Below are 26,337 nucleotides of genomic sequence, written 5' to 3'. Positions count from 1 at the left end.
CATCAATTGATAAAATAGATAAATTGATCCATTTTATACGTGCCAACCTCCACTCGACAATCAACCATGGAAAGATTGGGAGATGGAGCCCGGTACGATCTTGGTCGGGATTTTCTTGGATCGGCCAGGTGCGTCAAATCCCGCGAGAAACAATACAGGAATCTTCTCTTACACCAGCCTGTAGGTTAAACCTTCAGCACTACCTCTGGAAAGAGACTCTAGGTTACGACCTTCATCCCAGCGCTAAGGTTGACGCCGCCTCCGAGCCTTTGCATATCGCGGACGTGGGGACAGGCACTGGGTCCGTCATATTACTAGTCCTTTCTGTGTTGTTATCTCCATCTAATTTCGAGTGTCTATGGTGCCTCTAGAATATTTATTTTGAGTCTTGCTCGCCGGTTGCCAAAGTCATGCAGTTTCGTTGGATTTGACATCTCTGACGATCAGTTTCCAATCCACGAATCCATCCCAGAAAACGTATCCTTTCGCGTCGCTGATGCCATGGGGGAGCCGCCAGTCGAACTCTTGGGGAAATTTGATATAGTCCATCTTCGCCTTTTCTTCTGTGTGGTGGACAAGAACGATCCGCTCCCAGCATTTAACTTTTGCTTGAAACTACTCAGTAACACAATCCCGTCCTCTCTATTCCCTTCCCCTGCCACCTGGTCCATTCAATCACTATTTTTGTTCCATTCCACACTGACCAATTGATGCAGAGCCTGGGGGCTTTTTGCAGTGGGATGAATACGACCAAGCAGACACAATCGCTTTCAAAGTGCTACCCGAGGCGCCAATAAACGCCATGACAGAAATGAGGCAAGGATTCAACAACGGGAGACAATTGAGGTAAGCCTGTGCCCATTCAGTGTACTTTCAAATTAAACCAAATCCAGTTCTAATCAGTGGAGATGCATGCACTAGTTGGATTACAACCCTGAAAGATTTCTGTGTTGACCATGGACTACAAAACGTTGAATGCTTCAGGACCCGCCCACCTCGAGACCTGCTGAAACCATACACCCAGATGGTCTTTATTTTGTACTTGGAACACGCTGCCCTGCATGACGTTGCTGGAAACCAGGATAAGGGAGATAGTCTAAGAAAACTGATTGACCAATGTGCCGATGAGTTGAAGGAGGGCGGGGTATGTAGCCATTTGTTACAGATTGTCATTGGGAGAAAGAAAGAAACATTAGACGTAAACCTGTAAAAGGCATGTGAATATAGTCCGGAAAGAAAGTCACTGGATTTGACTAGCTTATATATAGGAATAGCACAACATAAATGAACATACGTAGACCGTATAGTTGTCGTGTCGTTAGGTGAAATAACCAACCCTATTAGAAAATCCATAACGAGGGGAAAGTATGGTTTTAATAAAGACAAAAAATTATCTTACAGCTTTGCCTGAAAGTCTTGTGTTCCCCCGCCCTTTTCGTCCGCTTCCTATGGTACACAGAATAACAAAGCCAACTAGTATGCCACTATGTTCATCAAGCATGTGTCGAAATGCCTTAACACGAACCATGAACCACATTCACCGGTCTGACATTACATGACGCTCCAAGGTCGCGCCATCTATGCCAGCGAGTTCAACTTCGGTGAAAGCGCAGGTATCCATTCATGGTTGGTCGGCCCTTTTGCGGAACCAGAGTCGCCAGTTTTTTAGACTGTGCGCTCGGTACTTATCCAAAGGCTTATGAACGAAGCCTCCTATCCGAGGAGTAAGATCAAGAAACTCTTCACCGTCTCTCATAAGGACGGGGCTGGCAGGGGCATTGGGGCTGAAAGTGGCATCTACTAAAAAGTCTTGTCTATTGATGGTGACAACGAGCAGTATATGTGATCTACTAAAGCATATTAATCGGGCATTTATTGTTGTTACAAGGAATGAATGATATTAGCGGCACTCACAGGGTGCCGAACTGTGACCCCAGACGTTCCTCCTCCACCTTTATAGCGCTTGGTGCTTGATTAACTCACGTAGCAGTAGTATAGAGATGATAGCCCAACGCAAACAGTAGCTCGGAAAACAGAGTTTTAACTTGAGTATAATACCCAGTCTACGGTAGATAATCTTTTCAAAAGGTAATTAAATGCTAAGTTCTATTGGCCGGTGTCGACTGTAATGTAGCGAGGTATTTTCAAAGGGTACAGCGGCTAGATGGTGGTGGAGTTCCGTTAGTAGTGACTGAAGCTGAGATTCCAATCCCATTCCCCAGCAGGATACTTGAATTTCTGCTTTTCTCGAAGGGGTTGGTTTATGCGATCAAAAATTCATCGATGTGGCTTTGCGTAAATTTTTATTTTCGCTTATTAAACATATGTATCTTTGAATTGGATGATAAACATAGCCCCATGCTTTTAATAAGACACAAACTCCAGACGGGGCCGGGCGAAATACAGAGCAGTTTTGTAATCTACAATGAGCCAAGAATATCGGTGTCGAGGAAAGCCTGAAATCATAACTAGCGGCCAACATGCAGAAGTTCGTAGTGGCCCTTGATTAGCCGCAAAAACTCCATACTGTAATCACACATTGGATGATCTATGCAGCGTATCTTAACTACTTTAATAATTGAGTTTATCACTTTATCATGCAAATGCCTCTCGGGGCCCATTATCAAACACCAGTACTCTTCCAGATGTCACAGTCACCCCGTGCATACTTATTTTTATGGGAAATGAGTTTGATAAACGTAAAGCAGGCCCCAGTGAAATAGAAAATGTAGTGCCAAAAGGCAAAAGAATGTTCATGTAAACGGCGGAGACATTGGCGGTTATTTATGGAGCGGAGTCCCTGACGATAAATTCTACAGCTGAAGTATGAAGAAGTATATATACTGCGAAAAGAGTCGAGTCAGTCGACTATGCATGCAGTGTATCACTGTCTACGGCAACAAGCTTTCAACAAGACTTTTGGTAGCATAACCATGAGTTGAAAGATGTTCCACGACCTGAAGCAGTATTGTCTTGGCCGAACCCATCAAGAACCAGCATCCAGAATCTTCGACTCGTTTTACTAAAAATGCAGACCAATAAGCTACCACCACAAGGGATACAGGGCTATTTTGCGAAACCATGTGGTTAAAGTGATCTGGCACTTTAATCAACCACCTCGCCATGCATCGCCACGCTGTTTCCACCGTATTAGAAGCAAAACTAGTCTCACAACATTCAACTAAAACAGCAATTGCAGACAAAGTGGCTAAAGCATCTTGAACGTTCTCTGGTTTCCCGAATACTTCCGCCATGCGAGATGGAAGGGTTCGAAGATGATTGATCACAGACGGCTGGTCATCACAGATGGAGAACATGCTGATATTGTCAGGGCTTCTTGAAACCCCCGTTTTGAATATTGTGGTTGCCTGAGGGAAGGGGTCATTTTGGGTTGCCTTATGCTCGCTCCGTGCCTCACTAGGATGAACCCCGGGGTGAGAAACAAGAAACTTCGGGACTGTCTGCATGAAATATTCCATATCAAAAGTGGCTGCTGACTCGCAGAAACTTTTTTTGCTGAGAACCGATTCGGGCCCGGCCAAAACACCCTGTACACACTGCAGTATAAATCCTAACTTCATGGCTATTTCAACCGTCTCTTTTTCCATATTGGCCTCTTTTATTCTTATCATATGTTCCCTTCCGGCGGAGAATTCTGCAAGGAATTGAATGTATCGTTTTCTGTGAACCTCTTTTGTTGGGGCTTCAACTGAGAGCACAATGGAGTGGCCTGCAGAAATGGCCAAAAGACCGCACGTTAACCATTGGTGCTCCAGGGCCTGGATAACAATGTTGGTCTGCCAATACGATCCTGACAGTTCTGAATTTTCGGCCACTGGAAGTGTTGAGCTTGTTCTCGTAACAAAATGGTGTAAATATGCTAGAGCTTCTAGGTCAAGGCCGTTTGGAGTCGACCCAGTAGACGGTGACAGTGATAGTGTCGCTGCTGTATTCACATAGGGGGGCAGCTGACGATGCGCTCTCTTGTCATGTGTTTGGTCATTTTCAAATGTAGCCATTAGTGGCTTTTTGGGACTATTTACAGCCATTGAACAAGCAACCTCGAAATACCTGAGTTTGGTGCCGCGGAAAAAAGTTTGAAGCTTCGCGGGGCGAGCATATGATGGAGAATTGGGCAACTCATGGGCCTCGCTCTGGTGACGTTTCATGCGCTTCGAACTAGCACATAAGTTCTCGCAGCCAGCGATCATGCACCTATAGCCAGAGATGATGGGCAGGAGATCGATAGGCGGCGAAGTGGGAGCTGGCAGGGTCACATTCTCCGACTCCAACACATCTAGTTGAGCGATAGACGACAGTAGCCGTTGTCTTTCGCCGCGGTATATCTTATGCCGTAGCAAATGGCTCGGTAGAGCGCTTTTCTGAATGGCGTACTGGCATTCTCGACAGATTAACACGCCATACCTCGCGTCATATTCCAGCAGATCGTGCGGACCCAGTCTGAGGGGTTGCATGACACGCGGTCGCGATGATCGAACGGTACCGTTGATAATCTCAAAAATTATCCTAGTATTTTTATGAATTAATATGTATCAGCTGATCACGTAATTGAGGGTAGTCGTGGTTACAATCATAAGAACCAAGTACAGAGTAAGCAGGTCTGTGGACGCTAGATCGGGTGAGGTTAGCGCAAGCTATAACCGAATATGACGTTCCAGGCTGCTTACGCAGACTTCGATCATTCAATGAATAATGCTAGGGTTCGGCATAGTGGTATCCCACTGGTTAGAATATGCTAGCTTTGTAATCTCTTCTTAATCAATGATTAGAAATCATACTGTAGGTTCACCAGTGGTAACTACATATGTAGTTATTTAGCCGGAACTGGACGTGTCTATGTGGAGTATAAATAAGATATGAGCATCGCCAGATGTCACTATTGAAGGTCAAGTATTACATTGTTGCTTCCCACATAGGATAGCAAGGGATTTTAATATTCGTCCCTCTCTGCCTGGCCATCTCGAATATTGGCCTACCCGGCATATATCACCTTTTTTTTTTCACACCGACACGAGAAGAACGAAACTTGAAACAATGGAAGTCCGTCCAAACCAAGCGGCATGGCTTGTAAAAGCGGACACTCCATTGCAAGTTGGCAACGCTCCTTTGCCCTCGGCCGGTCCTGGAGAGCTTGTGGTGAAAAATGCTGCAATTGCGATCAACCCGCTCGATTGCCATATGCAAGACACTGGTATCTTCGTCCAGCAGTGGCCTGCTATCTTTGGCTGCGATGTAGCCGGTGAGGTACACGAGGTTGGCCCGGACGTTCAGCGTTTTCAAAAAGGGGATCGTGTCATCGGGTAAGTAAATTCACTTCTCACTTCTAAGTGCGTAGGCTAGCTTGGCTGACCTTTTCCTTCTCGTCATAGACATGCTATAAACTTAACTAGTGGTCGTCCTGAACATGCAGCGTTTGCACTATACACAGTTGTCCCCGCTGACAAAGCCGCCATTCTTCCTAGTAGCATACCGTTCTCTGAGGGTGTTGTGGTGCCATTTGCATTGGAGGCTGCAGTCTGCGCACTGTCTGTCCAAGTGCCCGGTATAGCTATGCCAGGTGTTCCAACACCAGCCCTTGGCCTACCCTATCCCTCTCTACAACACCCGGAGCCATCTTCAGCAAAGACACTGGTCATATATGGGGGATCGTCTTCTGTTGGCTCCATGGCGACACAATTAGCTACGGCAGCTGGGATCCACGTTATCTCCGTCGTTGGCGCTCACAACTTCAATTTCAGCAAGCGCTGTGGAGCCAGCCAAGTTATCGACCATCAGGACCCTTCGATTGTTGACAAGGTTGTCAAAGCGATCGATAGGGCTAATCAAGACGAATTTGTTGGAATCTTCGATGCCATCTCTACTCCTGAGACGTACGCCCATGATCTCGCTATTCTCGCCAGGAGCGGTGGAGGTCACCTTGCTTGCACTCACCCTCCTCCCAATGAAATACCTGCCAACGTGAAGGCAGGCATGATATTCGCCATTAATGATATAGCCGCCCCGGTCTGGCGAGAATACGTGACGCCCGCGCTACGAACTGGTAAGATACAGTGTCTCCCACCACCGGTAATTGTCGGAAAGGGCTTGCAACATATCCAGGACGCGCTCAACAGGTGCAGAGCCGGCGTTAGTACAGCAAAGCTCGTGGTAGAACTATGAAGCAAGGGTGAAGGCGTCCTTCGTCTAAGATAAGCACATGATGATTTCCAAAAACGGTTTTTAGTTGTACCTAAATTCAATAATGTTATCGCGTATGCTAAGACCCGGAAATCTGTCATGCTTTCATGCTTTCGCTATAGCCGGCACAACACCTCGGCATAAAGTGCCCTTGTTCTATCAGTAATTTAAGGTTCTGTAAGCTATCATTCAGTGGAGGAAATTTTGTATCAGTGCACAGGAACAGCTAAAGCGTCCATGACAGGTCACACGCGTAGTATATATTTCATGTACGAAGCCCGAACTGTTATGGGTAGTCCGTGTAATTTACAAATTTTTGTTGAATTGAGTTGAGGTCTAAGCCCTATAATGAACCTTTTCAAGGGTAAGTGACCGAAAGTGGCCTGAAAATGTAACCGAATAGTAGTAATAGTATTGCTGGTAATTATTATTTACCAAGTACTCTGCTGCTTGTGTTTATTGGTAATAAGGATCTATCCACAGCGCAATCGTCCCAAGCACTGAACGCCTTTAGTGAACTGCTTCTTAATTGGTTGCGCTGCTGAGTGGGCTTACACGACTATCCACACTGATTCACACTGTTTTCGAGAAGTTTTTTGGCAAATATAAGGTTATTGACGCTTTATACAGTAAAAATGGGAGACTAAGGAAGTCAAGTTGTTTTATCTTATGCCCATACTATACAAAAATTGCATTCACCTTTTCTGTTTGAGCAAATTTTTGCAAAATATTTAGTAGCTTGGTCCATTCCAATGCTAACAGCGCTTGTAGGTTGGAAGACAATAACTACGCATTAGAATGTATAATAAGCCTCGATCTTTTGTAGCCCGAGGTATACACCACACGAAGTATTTCATGATAGACATTTGGTGACTTTTACATTTTTCACCGGTGTAAGTGCTGCATTCGTCTTCAAATTTAATTTATTTCGAAAGACTTCGCATCTAAAACGTAATGCGAGTGTATATACTTCAATGTTGGCAACGCTTACTCTGGGTCAGCCACCTTCACAATAGTTTTGCCCAAACTCTTGCCCTCCAGCATCGCCACAAGCGCCTCTGGTGCCTTGTCCATGCCGTCTACAATATGCTCCTTGCTCTTGATACTACCCTCTGCGAGCCACTACGTACATATAGTCAGTAGTATTCTTTTTTATCAATACATAGGAAGAACTCACAGCACCAATATTCTCGTTTCTCTCATTGTAGTACTTGGGGCCAAACCCAGGGTCTCCGACAATAAATCCTTGGAATGTCACTCGTTTGGCGACGAGAGACATCAAGTTCTTCACACCATATTTCTCATCTAGTCAAGCAAAGTCAGTAAGTAGTAAGCCTCATATACAATAAACAAAGCAATGTACCAGGGGGCAAATTGTATTGGGATATCATTCCGCATCCGACTACACGGATAGGTCAGTATAGTTCATGGTTGTAGAGATGACCAGTGCTTGTAAGTCAACTCACTTATCCGGCCGTACGGCTTCATGTTATCAATAGCAGCTTCAAGCTGCTCACCTCCCACATTCTCATAGTAGATATCGAGGCCCTCGGGGGCCAGTCTTTTCAAGGCGTCGTGAGTCTTCTCTTTCTTATAATTCCAGCCGCCATCGAAACCCAATTCCTTCAAAATGAAGTCCAATTTCGTATCATCACCAACACTACCAATCACTTTCAACCCTTCATGCTTGGCGATCTGACCAACAATCTGGCCGATCGCGCCAGCTGCGGATGAGATAAAGATGGTCTCGCCCTTTTTTGGCTTTCCGATCTCGTACAAACTCGCATAGGCGGCCAACCCGGTCGTGCCAAGAATTCCCAAGAAGTTCGAAAGCGGCACTCCGAATGAATTGTCGATCTTGCGCGTGATGCTCAAACCGAGTGTGTCAGCTGTTGCGACGCTGTATTCAGCTACTTCAAAGCGACCAAAAACGACGTCACCGACAGCGACCTTGTCGTGGTTGGACTTGAGAATCTGCACAATTGCATAACCGGCAAAGGGCTCATCGAGCTTGAAACCAGGTGCGTAGCTCTTTACTTCAGGTCCGTGCATGCGGAATCTGAAGGACGGATCCAAACTGAAGTAGAGACCCTTGACGATGGCGCCGTTCGCGGGCGGATCTTGGTCAAGGTCGAACTCGCGCACCTCGGTAGCCACGGTTTTGCCAGCCTCCGGCGCGAATGCTGGTATTTCTTTGAAAAGGAAAGATTTGTTGGCCACCATGGTGAGAGTTTCAAACTGTCAGTAGCAGAAGTTTCTTAGAAGATGCTTTGGGGTTCTCTAATAGAGAAACGCGAGCCTTTATATATGCATAAGTTTTCCACCTGTAATATCTTAGTATATCAAGAAAGCCAGTCGAAACGTAGACAAAGTGGAGGAAATCTATTACTGCTTCAGTTTTTAAAGGTAACTTTCAAGTGCATATGCAGTAAGCACATTTTGGCCCCAGTGGTCGATACGGTATGGGTCCACCGATGTTACGTGAAATATATGTAAATCCAGCACATGTCATGAATCATAATGTAATTTTAGAGGAGACGGCGTAAATTAATGGCCATGAAATGCCGGCGGCGATCTTTTTTTTTTTTTTTTTCCCACGCGGCAAGAATTGAGAGATCAGATTTGCTACCGGGAAGGGATTCCTGCACTTCTAACTTCTTATCGATTCCTCTTTGTATTTTGCTCTATTCTATTGTTTTCGTTTTTCGTTTTTCGTCTTTCTTCTTAATGTATTCTCGGTGTCAATAGAATTCTATTCATCCATATGCGGCTTCAATTCCTGTGATGGCTACAATATTCCGCCCTGCATGTCATGATTAATATTATTGTTCCCCGCCCCAAAAGACGTAACAATGTCAATCATATAGATGACAAATTAACTCACGTCATTGCCTGAGCGTTAAACCTGCTGACACCGTTTAACTTGTCCTCTAGTTTGGTCGAATATGGTGCGAGGCATCCTCTTACAGTACTTAACCCGCAACTCCTCTAGAAGCCTTATATCAATCCCATCAATATTTCTTGCTACTTCAAACCATTAATCAAAGCCCTTCAACACAAACGTTTACCAAGATATGGCGCCAGCAGAGGCTCCGAAGTTTGAGTATCTGTGCATAATCCTCGACAAGCCCGGGACGAATGCGAAAAGAATGGAATATCGTTCGTACGTCTAGTCTATGTCATACGTATATATACGCAGGAAACCAATTCCATTTCTCCCTAACCTTTCAATGTTCCAAATAGAATCCATATTCAAGGTCTCCGTCCCTTGATGGAATCTCAAACTCTCATCTCTGGTGGTTTGTTTCCTCTTCCTTTTCCTACTTCTACCATAATGAAAATTATCGATGCGCGATCCAACCATAAGTACTGCTTGTTAACTACGCTATGGCTAGGAACAATGTTTAACACGCACCCAACCGATAGCGAAACACCGCCATTCAAGGGAAGCATGGTAGTTATCCAGGCGACATCTGCTCAGGAGGCACGCGAGATTGTGGGGAGGGATATCTATGCGCAAAATGGGGTGTGGGATTTTGAGAATGCACAAATTTTCCCGGTGAGTTGAATTGTTTGCAAGCACAACGTGTGGACAACGGTGCTGACTACTAAGTTCAAATCGGCATGGCGGGCACCGATGTGATTCGGTCAACTCTGAGAAATAAAAATTGATTTAACGTACACAGCACAGCGCTATATGCTCACACTACTTGCCTAATCAAGCAGATACCCTGCAATTGTAGGGGAGGGAGACCACAATACCCAATTTTCTTTTCAAAATGGAATAGTGTCCAAATACACGATGAGGTCGCGTGCAGGTCGATGATTACCTTATCATCTACCCCAATTTCAACAGCATTATGATCCTTATAACTAGATACATCCATATATGGGGCAATTGGACTTCCTGTGCTCTGTACTCGCCGAGTAAACACATCTCTAATTTACGACATTACACAGTGCGCATCGCCATACGAACCTATACGAGCCTATAACATAGCCACAATATTAAATGTTCCCGGGTAGCTGCATTTCTTCATGTTAACGAAAAAGCGTGCAACCTACGAAATATCTTGTAATAATAATCCTACGGTTGATTGGTGGCCTGATTCAGACAAAAGTGCCGATTGTTGACCGCCTAGAAAGTAGTATCCAAAAAATGGTTAAGTCTATATTAGTATTCCAAATATATTACATACTCAGTATTAACAAACCTTACCGCTTTACTTTATTGGGTATGGCTGTGTTTTTGACAATACACACAATAGCTGCATGTGCCATGTGGACCACCTGCGTAACCACCACTTATCGCTCGCCAACTTCACTCTGCGAAATTCACCGAACAAAGTTGGCTGAGCGAAGCAGCCGAGAAGACCGCGAAGGCTTACCCTGCACAACTCTCGATAGACGTATTACTCACCTTTACGTGGACACCTTATTTGAATAGCTCAACGCTTGTTCCTGAATAACAAATTGTTCTTTAGTGGCAATAATCCTTGAAGACATGGTTCTATATTGCTTACGGGACTTACAGTGGGTTCTCGGTCTGATTCATTCTCGCTAGGATAAAAAAAATCTTTTGTCATGATCAATCCACAATAAACAATAAAACTAAGTCAAACTGCCGAATCATTGGTAGGTGGAAATTTCTGCAATGCAACGTGAAGGCTAAGCCAGATTTTCTGCTAGGGGGGGCACGCATAGTATAATAGTTATATTGGCTTGTAAAGTTAGTAAACCCGTTACTACTCGCTCGCCATGAGCTTATTGTTTGCAGGCGTGTTCTGCTACCCTACTACTACTCCGCTATATAAGTGGTAACCAAGCCCACTCCACAGTGTGGCCCCCTCACGCTACAAATCTGAGTAAGCCCGTATTCCCTCCACTTGATGGTAAAGCCCGCCGTGTACGGAGTATAAAATCATAACATACCGCGTGAAATGTGGAAACGTCTTCGAAGAATGGAGATGCTTTGGCTTCTTGCTCTTAAACCCGAACTTTCTCCCCACCCCGAAGAATATCCCGACAGGAATTTCTACTAGAATACACATAGTGATAGCCTATTTTACCTGACAGCCAGCTATGGCTTTGGGCTTGATTCAGAACTTACTGAACTTCAGCAACCAAGATGTGATCCCATTCACTTGGATCATCGGATTGGCTTTGATTGTCATATTTTCCTTGGCTTACGTTCGAGATCCTTTCAAGGGCATCCCAGGTCCATTTTTGGCGAGGTGGACAGCCTGGTGGAATGTATACTACTCACGCAAAGGCAATATGCACCGGAACATGATGGCTATGCACAAGAAATATGGAACGCTGGTTAGAACTGGTCCGAATGAAGTCAGCACTTCGAACCCAGAGGCGTTCAATATCATCTATGGTAGGTAGCCACCTCCATGCTTCCCTGATTATGATGGGGCTGAGGATGGAGAAAACAATGTGCTAATGTGTTACGCAGGCGCTGGAACCGGATTCCGCAAAAGTGACTGGTACAGTGTCTGGCAGGGAACCCGCAAGTGGGACTTGTTCGGTGAACGAAACACAGAGATACATCGTAACCAACGACGACTTGTAGCCAATACATATTCACTGTCGAACATGAAGAAACTGGAACCATACGTCGATAGTGCGATTGGGGTTTTCATCACGAAAATGGCGGAAATGAGTGGCCAGCAGGTCGATATTAGCTATTGGACTCACTTGTTCGGCTTTGGTTGGTTTTCCCACGTACTTTTCTTGCTGTTGCAATTCTTTTCCAATGCAAATTTTCGGTATATGGCCCAAGATTTAATGAGATGGATGCAGATGTAATCGGAGAAGTGACGTTTTCGAAGAGGTTTGGCTTCATGGAATCTGGCAAAGACGACGGTGCATTCGCTATTATTGAAAACTCGCTACGATCTGCAGCTTGGTCCGGCTACGTACCTTGGCTATACTGGCTTAATGCTAGACTGACCCCTGTCATCGGTAACCATCTCGCTGTCACTGCGCGACAGGGCAGTCTGTTGAAAATGGCGGCAACGGCCATCGCCGAACGCAAAGAACGAGGTAGTTCGCATGCGGACGTTCTCGCTCAGTTCTTTGACATTCAAAAAGAGAAGCCGATTTTCGATGACATCTCCCTTACTTCACAGGTCTCCAGCAACATTTTTGCAGGCAGTGATTCCACCGCCATCTCCCTCTCTGCAATGCTCTTATATCTGTTGAAGAATCCGGAAAAGAAAAAGATCCTCTTGGCCGAGATTGAGGCAATGGCCCAGAAAAAAAATGTTAAACAGTGCGGTATATTTAGCCTAGAAATGGCCAATGACATGCCCTACCTGCAAGCGGTGATGTGGGAAGCAATGCGCCTTCACCCCGCAATTGGAATGAACATTGGCCGGCGAGTGCCTCAGGGGGGTGTTACTATCGACGGACGATATTATCCTGAGGGGGTGAGATAACCCCACTTGACGCCTTTTCTTCGTGCTCTGAAGTACTGACACAAGGGCTAGACAACGCTGAGTATGAATGCCTGGGTGATCAACCGTGACAAAAAAACCTTTGGAGAAGACTCGGATGCCTTTCGGCCAGAACGGTGGATGGAGGACTCTGAGCGAGTTGGCGACATGAGTATGCTTTACCAGCATGTCATTTTTTTTAATCCTGTCTAACATCGCCTAGAACGTATATTTTTCAGTTTCGGCGCTGGAGCGCGATTTTGCCTCGGAAGACGTAAGCTTGGTTAATTTTGAATTGGCATTGAAGTTTTAACTAATCAACTCGGCACTAGACATTGCATGGCTTGAGATGTCCAAGGTGAGCATCGTCACTAAATAATGATAGTAAAAAATATGACTAACATGGCGCAGCTTATTCCAAGCCTTTTCCATAGCTTTGACATTGACCTAGCCACGCCGGACCTTCAAGTCACAGAACACACTATGTAAGGAACCTGCTTCAGGATAAAAAGAAAGTATGCTAATTAGATCTAGCTCGTTCGTCAAAATTGAAGGGTTGTTGGTGACGCTTCAGGCGAAATAGAGTGGCTCATTTACTTGGCTAGTTGGTTGAAACGACGACTCGCGTTTTTGCTTCTTGTCCACGGGCTTCTCGTAGTCTTTGCGTTCAGTATCTTAAGAACACAATGGTATCACGTCGAATAAATTTATATTTTATGCTATTTAAGAAAATAAAAATAGAAATAGAAAATAAAATTGTTGTCCCATAGAGATTTGGATCGATCAGCCAGCCCAACCACTTATTATACAGTTAACTACAAATTTCCCACGGGTTCATGCTGCATTATTCAAAGTAATGATTAATTATATTGGACTTCAAATTGCTGCATGAACACAAGGCAAGCAAAATTCTCAGTAATGTGGCACGCGGTGCAGAGTACAGGAGAGTACACATGCAGGCGTAATATGATATTAGGTTTAAAACATGATTACCAGGCAATACCACCCCTGCCAAGCACGCAAGTGGACCCGCAAGGCCCGAAACCGCCGAAACGGAGCTACGCCGTACCGGGTAATACAGATACGTACTCCGTCGTAACGATACCCGCGCCTGGTAACATTGAAGTACCAAAAGTTTGCTTAGTCGAGCAGCGGCCCGTTTTTTTGTGACTCGCAGATTGATCATCCTCGCTCAGCGAGCTGGAGATCTCGCTCTGCGGGATGCCCTCATGGGCGAGATCTTCGCTCGCGCTTATTATTAATATGAGCACTATCTATTGACTTTAGTACTGGTTGGTGAGCACCTCCGTACTCCGTAGCGCAATATTAAGATAAGTCTTATAGAAATAAATTTAATAATAATAGTTCAGTGCTAGGCGCAAAACTTACCCCGTCCAGGTCCAAACCCGTCGAAGCGCAGGAAAAAAACCATTCTTCCCGTCGATCCCCCCTCCTTCTCAACTATCAGCCTGATCACGTTGGTCGTTGGTTGTGTTGTTATTCATCGCCGCCGACTTCCTGCAGCGAGACACAATGTCCAGCGTAGTCGAACACAGCCAGGCCAAGTCCCCTACACAGGACTCGGCCGCCCATTCTCAGACTAGCACTATCAATCCAGGCACTGAGCTGGATGAGAAGCGCGCCGAAGATTCAACAGAGCCTGTCGCAGCTGACAGCCAGCCATCAGACGAAGAAGCAGCACCTCCGCCGCCTACAGACACGCCAGAGCCACCTCCCAATGGAGGCACACAGGCTTGGCTAACCGTTCTTGGGGCGCACTTTCTCTTCTGTAACTCATGGTAAGTTCCCTTCTGTTATTCGTTATATATTCGAGTCATATATGCTAAAGTCCAGCCAGGGGCATTGCCAACGCTTTCGGCACCTTTCAAACCTATTACGAATTGGAACTCCTCCAAAGCTCGTCGCCCTCAGACATCGCATGGATCGGCTCAGTTCAATCCTGGCTCCTTCTTTTTGTCGGAGCCTTGAGTGGCCCCATCTACGACGCAGGCTATGCCCGCGCGCTGATTATCGGAGGCTCCTTCTTCAGTGTGTTCGGTCAAATGATGCTGAGTCTTTGCGACAATTACTGGCAGATCTTCCTCGCCCAGGGTATCTGTGTAGGCATTGGAGGCGGTATGCTGTGTATGATTGGCAACCTTATCGCTTCCCAGTACTTCACCACAAAATTGTCCACGGCTACTGGTATCGCTGCCGCTGGCAGTAGTCTAGGTGAGTTTTCAGCACAGGATACACATTATAATCCAGCACGGCTAATAGCATTAAGGCGGTGTCATTTATCCCATCGTCTTCCACAGGCTTCAGCCCACCGTCGGCTTTGGATGGGCTACTCGTGTCATCGGCTTCATCACTCTGGCTCTTCAACTGGTCGCCATTCTGGTGCTGAAACCCAGAGTCAAACCACAAGCGCGACGAGGCCTACTTGACCTAGCTGCCTTTAAAGAGGTCCCATACACTGTTTTCACGTTTTCTGTATTCGTCGGTTTTCTGGGACTTTACCAGCCGTTCTTCTACGTCCAGAGCTTTGCCATTAAGACTGGACTTACAAATTCGAACCTCGGATTCTATCTCCTCTCTATTCTTAATGCCACCAGTGCATTCGGCCGTATTCTCCCTGGGATGGTTTCTGATAAAAGTGAGTTGCCTCGTACCGTGCGTTTGTTCCTTGTTGAATATAGTTAATTTTTATACAGTCGGAGCCATGAACGCCATGATCCCGTGCGCCTTTCTGTCTGCCCTCCTAGCATTTTGCATTCTTGCCGTCAAGGATGCCGCTGGTATAATTGTTCTCATGGTCCTATATGGATTTTTCTCCGGAACTTTCGTCTCGTCTCCCACGGCCACCATTATCCGCCTTTCAGCTCATAACCGAGCCATGACGGGAACAAGACTGGGTCAGGCCTTTGCTATAATTTCTTTTGGATATCTGATTGGTGAGTCGAAATCAATCTCTACTTTTACATGGAAATGTCGGGTAGGAGCTCACTAAGGAATAGGAACACCCGTTGGTGGGGTGGTTTTAGACCAGCACGGTTTTAATGCACTATGGATATTTACCGGTGCCATCATAGTTGGCTCTAGTCTAATATTGATGCTGGCTAGGTATTTCTATAAAGGACTCTCGCTGACAGCTATTGGTTAAATTCCTCGTCGGAGTCACTCAGTATTTACTTATACATAAGAAGGAGTTATCATCGGCATAGCAGTTTTGTTTTGATACGCTGGGTACTACTGAGTTGTGGCCTATTCTTTTTCCCCTGGGACGTTTATTTCGATTTACACTTAACTCATGTGATAGGCTGATGTAAAAGTTTTTTTCCATAAGATGCATTATACATAATTTTTAATCTCAAATATTGCATTTCCCCCGCCTCACCTTATTCTTCCATATATCAGTTATCTTAGCATCTCAAGTGCTCGTTTCGCACTGTAGTTTTGACGAAGCATCTTCATTACATCAAGTATGAGTACAGACGTCCTGAAGCCAGGCACGAAACCAATACTGGTCAGTCGACAAGGAGGTATACATACTCGCGTACACGAGACGACTGGATCAATTGTAATTCTCTCCGCAAGATCCCTCTCAGAGACACTGGCATCTGTGACGTGCATTTTCCAAAGATGTTGATTTCTATCTAGGGGTGCGGTTCTCTAAAACAACAAGCACGGGGAAGGAATCTAACTACCAGGGCCTGCAGGAAGGTTTTACCTTGTGTGCTTAGGTAACCAGCTTGCCCCCTTATGGCCCCCCCGGGGTGAGGCTATTCCCAGATCTGGCACCGCGGGTTAGGGTTGTTGCCCTTCCTGCCTGAGGCCTCTTTCTGCCTGAGGCTCGCACCCGGCTCCGAGGCAGCTCCTACCCTTGGGGATAGCCTCAGCCTCTGCCGCAGCCGTCACATATAATTCCTTATTCTCAAATGTGTACAAGAGGCTGAAGGATTCATTCCATAAGATACTTTACACGGCTGCTAATAAGGATTCTTCTCGGCCCTTCACAAGACGCTCTATTTGTGGCTGTACATTGATTCGCGCTTAAATCACAATATTCTAGAATATTATACTCTGATTGGTCTGTGTTCTTAACTTAGCTACAGGTTCCAATAAATAGTAGTTATCTCCTCTCCTCTACAGCGCGGAATAGAGACTGGCACTGCTATGGTTTCACCTCACTGGCCATCGCATCAAACTTCTAGAGAATTTGTCTTTGGGACATTAAATCTTAGCACGATGGGGTCAGCTCATGAAAGGTAAATAGTGGTCAAGATTTAGTTACCTTCTAGACAGTGATTACCTCCTAGGCAAATATAAAATTAATAAATTAATTTTGCTGTCTTTTTATTTGTTAGTAGATAGAAATATTATTGAAGAATAAAATAGATAAATACTATCTATTCTGTAATATGAAAGCCTACCATTATTTGCGACCAGCCTATATCAGATAGCATCTATTACTCAGCGGTGTGGTCTATTTCAGAGATTATAAGCTTTTTAAATTATTTCTTCTTTCATCAGTTTCACTTTAGGACGGGAGCAATACTAGATGCCGAGCAGCCTCAAAGGAGCTATTATCTCAATATTTCTTCTAGGCAGTTTGTAAGTAGGCCTCTCATTCCAATTGTTGGCAATAGCAGACTGACCGAACAGTGTGTATATCGCCTCGATAATGCGACTCGTCTCAGTATTGACTTATGGTACTGATGCGGACGTCAGTTGCGACCTGTATGGATTGTAGCTCGATGGGAACTCTTTGGTTCCCAACTATCTACTAACTGCCCTCTTGGACTGCGCCACTGAAACGTTCCTAGGTCTTATTATGGGCTATAAGGATACTTAAATCGAACTAAATCGAACTGTAATGAAGACACGCAGCCTTTCTCTCCCTTAAGTAGTTATACAGAAGAAGGGTTATACTATTACTTGATATTCGACCAACCGCGTACCAAAACGACTGTTGCAATCCCATTGTCAACTCTCAAGAAACAAGCCACTAATAGCAAGGAAGGCATCACCCATTGACAGTACTTGGAATGTTGAGTACAATCACTATAGCCACTCGAATGAATCGTCAAAACACACCAAAGAGAGTGAAGCAACTCGAGTCAAGGGCATGCGAGAAATTTTTATTATCAGTCGGTCTTATACTGACGGGTGTGGTTCTTATGCCGACAAGCCATATCTATTTTAGTAAAGGCATGTTTTCTCGAACTATCTTACTATATAGTTTTTTTAAGAAATATAGATTTCGTTAGTATACTTACTATCTACTTACTATCAAGTCTCACTTACATTAATTGAAGTGTTGGACATATATTTATATTCGGCCGGTTTTTAGTGGTATTAGTAGTTGACGCTCTTTAAGCACTTTTCAAAGATTCAGTCGCACCCATCTCAACCGACTGAACGGTCTCCACCACAGGGCCATGATAGCTTTTCCTAGCCCATACAATATAATAGATGGTACTAACAATGGCCACGAAAAAAGTGACAAAGATGCTATAATTCATCGTACTCGCGGTGACGGGTGTGGCAGGAGGCCAGCTTGTGAAAAATAAAACAACCACCATCCAGACACAAGCAAAAGCATTGTTAATGATGCCTAAAATTCCGGGGATGCGCCATGGTCCCCAGGATAGCCTGATTGAGTTGGCTGTGATGCAAGTTTCTCGTCGATCATCGACAATGTCACCGGCACAGCGACGCCAGAGCAGCAGACTGGCTGAAATAAAGTATGAACCGTACATGGAATTGACGCTGAGTGACATGATGTCGTTAAGCACAGTACTTGAGCCGAGGTCGATAAGATCAAGGAGGATGGCAAAAATGGCTGTAAATAGGATGGTAATAACAGGAATTGCCCGTTTCGATTCGACTTTACTGAGGTATCGCCAGCCAGGAAGGCCACGGTCCCGAGCAAACGCCCACGTCATTCGAGAAGAAGATGCGACCAAGCCGATGGTCGAGAAAAAGGTCAAGCAAAGCAAAATGCATGCCATTGTTGTCGCTCCACTGATGGACCCCGTATTGTCCAGGAATATCTGGATGAAAACATAGTCGTAACGAGTTTTAAGCACCCTTCCAAGGTCTCCTAGAGTAAAAAGGGTGCCTAAAAGCAAGCCAAACCCGAGCATACCATTGATCAGGATGCTCCAGATAATGGCCCGAGGTACGTTTCTTGCGGCGTCGTATATCTCTTCTGACATCTACAATGGTGGTTGGTTAGGTTGATCGGATGATTGACAGGCTGGGGAGAAAAACGAGAAAAACGTACGTGTATCACACTATCCGCTCCTGTAATTATGTTAGGCTCGGATTTTGTGCAATCATGAAGAATGAAACTTACCAAGAAACATAAACACTGTACTATTCAAGCCCACCCAAAATGACAGACCCTGGCTGGGCCATCCACCATTGTTCACAAACTGCGTAAACACAACCGAGCCGCTACTTTGTGATGGGGCCAGGTATGTTAATGGAATCAAGATGGCGAAGAATCCTAGGACGTGAAATATGAGAATGGCGCCTTCAATCTTGGGCAGAAAATTGCTGACGATGGTATTGAGGAACACAGCGATAAGCAGGCCAGCCCACATCAGTAACATTGCTTGCCATGTTTTGGGTTGATATGTCGGATGGTTCAGCATGATCAGGTTTTGAAGCATTGTCCCAGATAGATAGGAGGACGAGGTGACGGCTGCTTGCCAACCGCAGACGGTCAGCCATCCTTTTAGGCCTCATCAGTTTTTTATGCCTCATTAAATAAGAACAAGGACAGTCAGTACCGGTGACGTAACTAGCAAGGTTTTTATATTCTCGAGGAGCGAGCATAGCACACCAATGATATTGACCTAGTCAGTTAAATTGATGTTAGGGCCGAGTCTACTACATCAGTATGCCTCGTCATACCTGCGCTTACAGGGGCCCTGTAATGCAGTGCTCTCATGTCAGCAAAGGATACAGCACCAAGAGGTGAAAGTGTAGGAGATTGCATACATTGATGCCAGTTCCGACAAGGTTGTGAAAATAGACAGTGTACCAATTGCAGTTAGAATAAATCCATACACAAGGCCAGCCGGCCCTCCGCTGATGGTGAGACGTAAGTACCCATGCGCGTTTTACATGATCATGACTCTTACTTTACGAATCCTTGGGAAAATAGACTTGTTTCATGGTTGTTAGTGCTTGACTAAAATATAATATGTCAGAAATAGCATCATCAATTGATTGCTCACCACAACACTCCTTCCCAGGTGCTCAAGACGACACAAGCAAAGCCTAACATGGATATGAAACCGAACTGTCTCTGAAAAAAAGAAAACGACTATCAATTTCTCTTTGTTCTGCCAGGCAGTTGAATATACCAACTTTCAACACCGGGTTCTTCCCTACTCTGGCCAAGTCACTGAGATCTCGGCTCGCCGAGTCTCTTTCGGTAGGAATGTCGTCAAAGAGGGTTAGCTGTTGCATGGCTAGTGTGACGGTCCTGACCCAGGCCTCGGGAACCAGCAGTGGCGGCCTGAGGCACCACCAGGGAAAGGGAACCGAGAGCGGTACTGAGATGGGAATAACCTCATGCGGAACCATAAAGGGAATAGACTGACGCACACAAAGGAATATTTCTCATGTAACTAGCGGGGGAGGTTCTTTCTCTTCCTCTTTCCCTTCTCATGTTTGGTTTTCTCGTTGCAGAGTACTCTTAGAGGATAGGAATCGACTCGTCGTCACAGCTAGGAACAATTTAATGGTGATAAAAATATAAAAATAAGAATAAAAAACGCTGTCAATCTAAGAAAAAATGAGAACAACAAAAAGCCTATAACTCGATCCAAAACAATAATATGACAATATGACCTCGTTTGATAGAGATCACGCCTCGTATAATAACGGTGTCTCGAAGGGAGGGAGGGGCTTTGGTACATATGAACCCACAAGGCAGGGGTCCAAATAGCCATTTAAATCAAGAATCAAGCCGAAGAGATTAAATCCACGGGGCTGAAAATATTCAAATAAGCCATTCATCATTTCATGCACGGCCAGTACCACCTCAGCCACTGCAGCCAATTGTATACATGCCGCGTGAAGATCATTGATATTATGGAGGAGATAACAAGGACAGGGATCGCATCGCATAGCAGCTTTGAACATATCATACTTATGAAAGCAGGGAACCAATCGGGGTATACTACTGTAGCTGGAAAGAATGCACTCTGCTCTCTTGACTCAATATAGTTAAACTTTCACTAGACGTGAAGATCCGGAGACTATCCGGAGACTATCCGGAGACTATCCAGAGCGTATCCGACGGTCAAATATCCACCTTGTGTAACCAGTGTACGGTATCGTATTATCAAGGCCCGTGTAAGCTGAATATGTATTATGAATAACTTGATCTACTGATTCTCCACATTTTCAAGAATGCGTCATTAAGTTGTCTTCGTCAGCGTGTCCCTCGTCCAAATAATCACTGAGATCATATAATTCAATGACGCTGTCATGATCTGAATCGACGGTATTATCTCTCTCCGGAGATGGGCCCTTTCCATTGCTACCGGAAGACTCCCGCGCGATAGGATCGGGCTTGTGACGATGATAGGCATAGGCATATGCGTCTGAATAGGTGTATGCGCTCATAAACTTGCGACTGTTTGTGCGGAGTGGGTCGTTGGACTGCATCAGTCCAGACTCGAGACCGAGATAAAATGGCTTGAGGTAGGGGACACAGCTAGTGACGATGCTGAGATTCTGGACCACTTGTCCACACAAAGCCGCCTTCCATATGTCTGATGTCGGGTTGGTCGAGTTGTATATGTGTCGAGAGTAAACAAGCTGGCAAATTGCGACTATAATAACTCTACCAAGAGTTAAAAAAAAAGTCAGCACTACCAGCCGTAGTTTCGTTTTTTCAAAAGGGAGACGCACAAGAACCTAGATTGTAGCCTTCTGACGCCACCGAACATGAAGTCTAAAAAACATAAACGTGGGCAGGAGGATCAACATCAAGTCGGTCACAATATTGAGGATTCCAAATGAGGTCCAGAATGCTGCCTTGAGCAGAAGTATTTAAGTCAGCCAGTGTGCCACTTCAAGTCAAAAACCGAGGTGTCAGGCTTACTCGGTTCACACATTGGTTGCCAATAAATTGCCAGGCGTGTGGAAGATGGCATTCAAAGGCAACCACCAGGAAAGCAGACAGCGCCCATAGAAGAACAAAGATACCCACCCCAAAAGCCAGTCGTAAATGGGATTCGATCGGTGTCACTTGGACGAGAAGAAGAAGAACAGCAATTTTGGAAAGGCCTAACGTCCAGACACTCAATATATCTGAGGCATAGAGGGACTGGATACACAATCACAAGAGTTATTAAAAGAAACCAATACCCGTCCTGTGCAGCTTACCTGCTGAAAGTGGGATATTTGCGAGGCGCTCAAGGTAGCTATGTTTTGTCCAAGGCCATTGTAAACTGCCACAGTCACCGCAGCTATTTGTGCACTGCCAAGTAGCTGAAGAAAACGATGTCAACTAGAATGCCCTTTCTGTATTGTATAAACAAAGATAGGATGTATGTACCAAAGCGATCCAGGTGACAATATCATCACCTTCGAATCTACGAGTCAAGGTCCATCGCGTCACCATACGAGTGCCAACCGTCAACCAAAGGACACAGAACAGAAACCATGAAATAACAAACACAATGCGCCCTGGGTTGTCTGCTGTGTTTTCCGCCGACATGGTATACACAGAGTACGCCAGGTTATGGCGATGGCGAAGGCGATGACCTCGAAGGGCAAGCCAAACAGAATTCAAGCCTAAAACATCAGTACACTATACAGTGGGCTCGTAACTTATCGCATATTTTAGGGCCCATCGGTGTTATTTTGGCGTGAGACCTTTGAATTGATCGACATGCAGCGATCGGCAGCCGTACAGTAGTAACGCCGCGTAATGTACTGTAACCGCATTCGAAGCAATGAATTTGTCATACTAAATATGCTCCGAGAATAATCATGTGCTAACTTGCTATTGATTAATATTATCAGGCATAGGTCGAGAAGAAGAGGAGAAAAGATGATTTCTTTGTTATCTTGTCATGTGATGAGCGGTTCTTCGTGGACTCAAAATCAACCTCGTTCAACTCGATCCTATCAATCAACTTGTGTTTGAAAATCATATCAAACCACTATGGCTTTTGAATTTGCTGAAGTCACTTCAGATGGTGATTTTAGCGAACTAATTCCTCTTTTATGGCGCGCCTACTCTACAGAGCCTCGCGTCACACCACTTCCCCTCACATTCCCTGCCGACGATGACGGCGCCGCAGCGCGTGAAAAACAGGTGGCTCAATGCCAGGCAGCCATGATGCACATGCACCGCTCAGATCCGACCAGTCACTGGCTCAAAGTGACTAATGTAGCCACTGGCAAAATTATCGCTGGTTGCCGTTGGCACATCCATGAGGAAAATCCGTATTCGAATGCTCCTGACAAGCCGTTCTGTATCCCCTTTTGGCCTGAAGGAGATCGCAAAAAATACGCAGAGAAAATCGTAGGCGCCATTGTCCAGCCTCGAAAAACCCGTTATCAAAAACCACACCTGAGTATAGCTTCTTCTGTTTTGTTATTGTTGTTAATTCAAAACTAAACTGTGATTAACGAACAAAATCTTAGGTCTCCAGGTTATCTTCACTGATCCCGACTATCGTAATCTTGGTGCCGGTAGGATGATGATGGAATGGGGTACAAAGAAAGCAGATGAAATGGGTCTGGAATCTTTTGTGGAGGCATCCCACCTTGGGTCGCTGTTGAACCAGAAGTTTGGGTTTATTACCGTGACTAAAGAACTGGTCGATACACATGTTCCAGACGCGAGTGATGAATGGAAAGATATGGAGACGCGATTTCCACCTCCTCCCGTGTACGTTTCTATCTCAACTGGATGACTCCTCTGGGTTATGCTAATATGAATTTCTACAGTTACTGCATGTGGCGGCCCGTTGGAGGTCAATATGAAGAAAATATGTCTTTGCCTTGGTAAATCTGGCCTTGGTCAATGTTATCTTCTCCCTCTAGCTGTATTTACAGGAAGAACCAAACGCAACCCTGATAAAATAGCTCCTCAATCCCCTTCTTGAATACCATTACTTGATCTCACGATCGATGATCCATTCCCTCTGCCTGCCACGCAGGGAGTATGTACTCTTTCAACACCAGACTCAAATAAAGGCTGTGAATCCATGGAAGCTTCTTCGAAGATCAGATGAAGATACCGGGAGTAGGAACCGCTCCATCTACATCTTCTGAAATCCCGCATGGGAATTCCGAACACTCTCGTTCCCTGAGCTGCGATGGGACACTCAGTGCAAATGTAGTGTACCCAAAGGTGACAATAGCGGCAAATAAATAAGAAGTGAAGCGCATTTTGATCTGCATCTCCACATTAATTGAGAGCAGGAGAAGAATAAGGGAAATAGAATGAACGAACATACCACAAAGTTCGATATATCTTGAAATGTGCACCAGTTGATACGGAGTAGGCTCTGACAATGCAAGAACAATGAGGGCAAGAAAGACTCGACTTGATTGATGTGCTTCTAGGAGCAAAATCGACGTGCTTATAGCACCAGGATTATAGGTCACTTTAACATCGTTCGATTCTGCTAACTGGCCCCATTTATCCCGAAGGCAGTGTGATAACTCTTTCCAACCTGCATAGATAACGCTGGTCAATTGAATTTTATTGGTCATTTCCTACTTTTAATTTACTTGTATGTATCAATACGGTTCCATAAATGTTAACACCGAGCGCTAACCCTGTTAGTAGTAGTAGTAGTAGTAGTAGATCTCATTAACCTGATGTAGCTAGCTTCTGTACTATCGCCGCTATGCAGGGTTGGGGCCCTAATCCGGTAGGGTGTAGGATAACGGGTGGCACAGCCACCAGTGGCGCAGCTCGGGAGGCGCGCCACAGGAACGGAACGCTAAGAAATAAAATGCCAAGGAAAGTAATGCAAAGCCGTCAAACACGGCAAACCACGCAAACAAATGAAATCCGGAATGTCAACACCAACGCGACCTCGCTGGTCCTCCGCAGCTTCCTCTCCCACTTTCTTCGCTCACTGCAGCCCTTGCACCAGGGCCTGCTTTGCCGCGCACCTGCGGCCGTCCTCAGGCTCGATCTCAATCTCACCCTCGCTACCGCCGTTCCTATCCTCGATCCTGCTTCCTGGCGCACCGCGCGCGCGCTTCCTGCCCGCTCACCCGCTGCAGCAGCGGCATCCCGGCCATGCCTGCGCCGGCGCGCCTCCCCAAGTCGTCTGCCTCTCCCCCGAATCACCGGGCTTCGTTTCCTCGCTCCCTATTTCCCGATTGGGTTGGAATGGTATGCTGGTCCTTACCGGTCCTGACGCGGACCTGGAGCGCCAGCACTTGCGCGTTCGTCCTGCGTGTCAAGCCACGCTCAGTGCCCTGGTTGGTTGGCTTCGGCCTCGGCCTGTTCCTGCTCTGCGTCGCCAGTTGCTTGCGGATCGACAGCCTGGAACTGGTCCAGGATGCCTATATCGATTATAAACTGCGCGACAGCGACTGCCGCGCCTTTCTCACTCATGATTTTGTCGAATCCGGCGGCGCGCTTGACACCCCGAATCCTTTCGAACATGCGGTCCCTATCCTCAGTGAACTGCGGGCAGTCCATGACGATATGACGCACGGTCTGTCCCCCGAGGTCACATGGACACAAAGGTGAGTCTCGGCGGTTGATTCGCCAGAGGTAGTGGTTCAGGGCTACTCTTTGGGTGCGTAGCTGTATGAGGATTGATGTCGTAGCTTTGCGGAGACCTCCCCAATAGCGCAGGGCTTTCTTGGTAGGTGCGTTTAGTAGGCGCCTCGTGGGCGCTGCGGTCTTACCCTTCTCCCACTCCTTCTTCCAGGCGTCTTTGGCCGATTGGCGTATTCGGCGCTTGCCCGCTGCGGCAAGCCAGTATTGTCGATTGGTGTTGGCTCTTATGCCCGGTCTGGGCCAGTTGGCAGCCTCAGACTGCCTTACAGCTGCCTGGGCCGCTCGCTTGGCGGCTCTATCGGCGGCTTCGTTCCCTGGGATGCCTATATGGGCGGGAATCCACTGCAAGGTAATCGGGATTCCTTCTTCGGTGCATTCGTCCAGCAGGCGCTGGCAGGCCCTAATGAAGACCTGCCCCGAGACCATGCGGGGGTTGAGGAGCGTCTTAAGGGCGGCCTGACTGTCGGACAATATGACCACCCCTGCTTGTTTGACTTGGGCCTCCCAATCTGGTAGGTCCCCATAGTGCAGCGCTGCTTCTAGCGCGAATTGGATGCCGCGGGCTTCCCCGGCGTACACCGTTGACGTGCCTTCGGTCCCGAGGCACTCGGTGCTTTGCTTCGTGGCTTGCAGGCTTACCATTGACGCCGCGATTTGGCCCTGGAAGCCACTGCCGTCGGTGTACAGCATGAGCGGCTTGTCGGTAAGTTTATGGAGCATGACGTTATGCAGACGAGTGGCTTCCTCCTGCCCCTCTATAATTACCTTTGGAGGCTGCTGCCAGGGTGCCCGGACGAATGCCTGTCGGCTCTCCCATTGGCCCTCTACAGCTCCCGGGGGAGCTTCTAGGCATTCGCCCTTCTTCCAGGCATGCACCTCCATGGGGGTAAACCCCCCTAGTCGGAT

General features: G+C 46.2%; 9 protein-coding genes across 9 annotated transcripts; 5 read left to right on the top strand and 4 right to left on the bottom strand.

The window, feature by feature from the left end:
• Window positions 1-66: 66 nt before the first annotated feature.
• TRUGW13939_06807 (uncharacterized protein) lies at window positions 67-1,202 on the top strand (the record flags this gene model as incomplete). Its single annotated transcript, XM_035489951.1, has 6 exons — window positions 67-128; window positions 185-301; window positions 372-622; window positions 717-846; window positions 904-1,144; window positions 1,197-1,202. 6 exons carry the CDS (start codon window positions 67-69, stop codon window positions 1,200-1,202), a joined length of 807 nt encoding a protein of 268 aa, XP_035345844.1.
• A 1,689-nt stretch (window positions 1,203-2,891) lies between these two features.
• TRUGW13939_06806 (uncharacterized protein) lies at window positions 2,892-4,475 on the bottom strand (the record flags this gene model as incomplete). The annotated part of the gene is made up of 1 exon (XM_035489950.1): window positions 2,892-4,475. The coding sequence occupies one exon, from the start codon at window positions 4,473-4,475 to the stop codon at window positions 2,892-2,894; it is 1,584 nt and encodes a 527-aa protein (XP_035345843.1).
• Window positions 4,476-5,055: 580 nt separating this feature from the next.
• TRUGW13939_06805 (uncharacterized protein) lies at window positions 5,056-6,180 on the top strand (the record flags this gene model as incomplete). Its single annotated transcript, XM_035489949.1, has 2 exons — window positions 5,056-5,321; window positions 5,391-6,180. 2 exons carry the CDS (start codon window positions 5,056-5,058, stop codon window positions 6,178-6,180), a joined length of 1,056 nt encoding a protein of 351 aa, XP_035345842.1.
• A 1,005-nt stretch (window positions 6,181-7,185) lies between these two features.
• TRUGW13939_06804 (uncharacterized protein) lies at window positions 7,186-8,421 on the bottom strand (the record flags this gene model as incomplete). The annotated part of the gene is made up of 4 exons (XM_035489948.1): window positions 7,186-7,320; window positions 7,376-7,503; window positions 7,562-7,600; window positions 7,665-8,421. 4 exons carry the CDS (start codon window positions 8,419-8,421, stop codon window positions 7,186-7,188), a joined length of 1,059 nt encoding a protein of 352 aa, XP_035345841.1.
• An 851-nt stretch (window positions 8,422-9,272) lies between these two features.
• TRUGW13939_06803 (uncharacterized protein) lies at window positions 9,273-15,804 on the top strand (the record flags this gene model as incomplete). Its single annotated transcript, XM_035489947.1, has 15 exons — window positions 9,273-9,361; window positions 9,442-9,757; window positions 11,275-11,581; window positions 11,660-11,914; window positions 12,007-12,635; window positions 12,696-12,813; window positions 12,865-12,915; window positions 12,974-12,999; window positions 13,053-13,126; window positions 14,040-14,118; window positions 14,166-14,440; window positions 14,500-14,873; window positions 14,929-15,297; window positions 15,356-15,595; window positions 15,659-15,804. The coding sequence occupies 15 exons, from the start codon at window positions 9,273-9,275 to the stop codon at window positions 15,802-15,804; spliced, it is 3,348 nt and encodes a 1,115-aa protein (XP_035345840.1).
• Window positions 15,805-18,016: 2,212 nt separating this feature from the next.
• On the bottom strand, window positions 18,017-19,650 carry TRUGW13939_06802 (uncharacterized protein; the record flags this gene model as incomplete). Its single annotated transcript, XM_035489946.1, has 5 exons — window positions 18,017-18,862; window positions 18,931-18,950; window positions 19,003-19,383; window positions 19,442-19,507; window positions 19,566-19,650. The coding sequence occupies 5 exons, from the start codon at window positions 19,648-19,650 to the stop codon at window positions 18,017-18,019; spliced, it is 1,398 nt and encodes a 465-aa protein (XP_035345839.1).
• Window positions 19,651-21,068: 1,418 nt separating this feature from the next.
• On the bottom strand, window positions 21,069-22,389 carry TRUGW13939_06801 (uncharacterized protein; the record flags this gene model as incomplete). Its single annotated transcript, XM_035489945.1, has 4 exons — window positions 21,069-21,401; window positions 21,772-21,996; window positions 22,056-22,160; window positions 22,228-22,389. 4 exons carry the CDS (start codon window positions 22,387-22,389, stop codon window positions 21,069-21,071), a joined length of 825 nt encoding a protein of 274 aa, XP_035345838.1.
• Window positions 22,390-22,839: 450 nt separating this feature from the next.
• On the top strand, window positions 22,840-23,691 carry TRUGW13939_06800 (uncharacterized protein; the record flags this gene model as incomplete). The annotated part of the gene is made up of 3 exons (XM_035489944.1): window positions 22,840-23,254; window positions 23,325-23,571; window positions 23,631-23,691. The coding sequence occupies 3 exons, from the start codon at window positions 22,840-22,842 to the stop codon at window positions 23,689-23,691; spliced, it is 723 nt and encodes a 240-aa protein (XP_035345837.1).
• Window positions 23,692-24,661: 970 nt separating this feature from the next.
• On the top strand, window positions 24,662-25,398 carry TRUGW13939_06799 (uncharacterized protein; the record flags this gene model as incomplete). Its single annotated transcript, XM_035489943.1, has 2 exons — window positions 24,662-25,035; window positions 25,080-25,398. The coding sequence occupies 2 exons, from the start codon at window positions 24,662-24,664 to the stop codon at window positions 25,396-25,398; spliced, it is 693 nt and encodes a 230-aa protein (XP_035345836.1).
• Window positions 25,399-26,337: the final 939 nt, after the last annotated feature.

This window comes from Talaromyces rugulosus, chromosome IV, assembly GCF_013368755.1.
Source record: "Talaromyces rugulosus chromosome IV, complete sequence".
Lineage (NCBI taxonomy): Eukaryota > Fungi > Ascomycota > Eurotiomycetes > Eurotiales > Trichocomaceae > Talaromyces > Talaromyces rugulosus.
The sequence above is the reverse complement of the archived record's forward strand: the minus strand, read 5'-3'. Positions and strand labels throughout refer to the sequence as shown.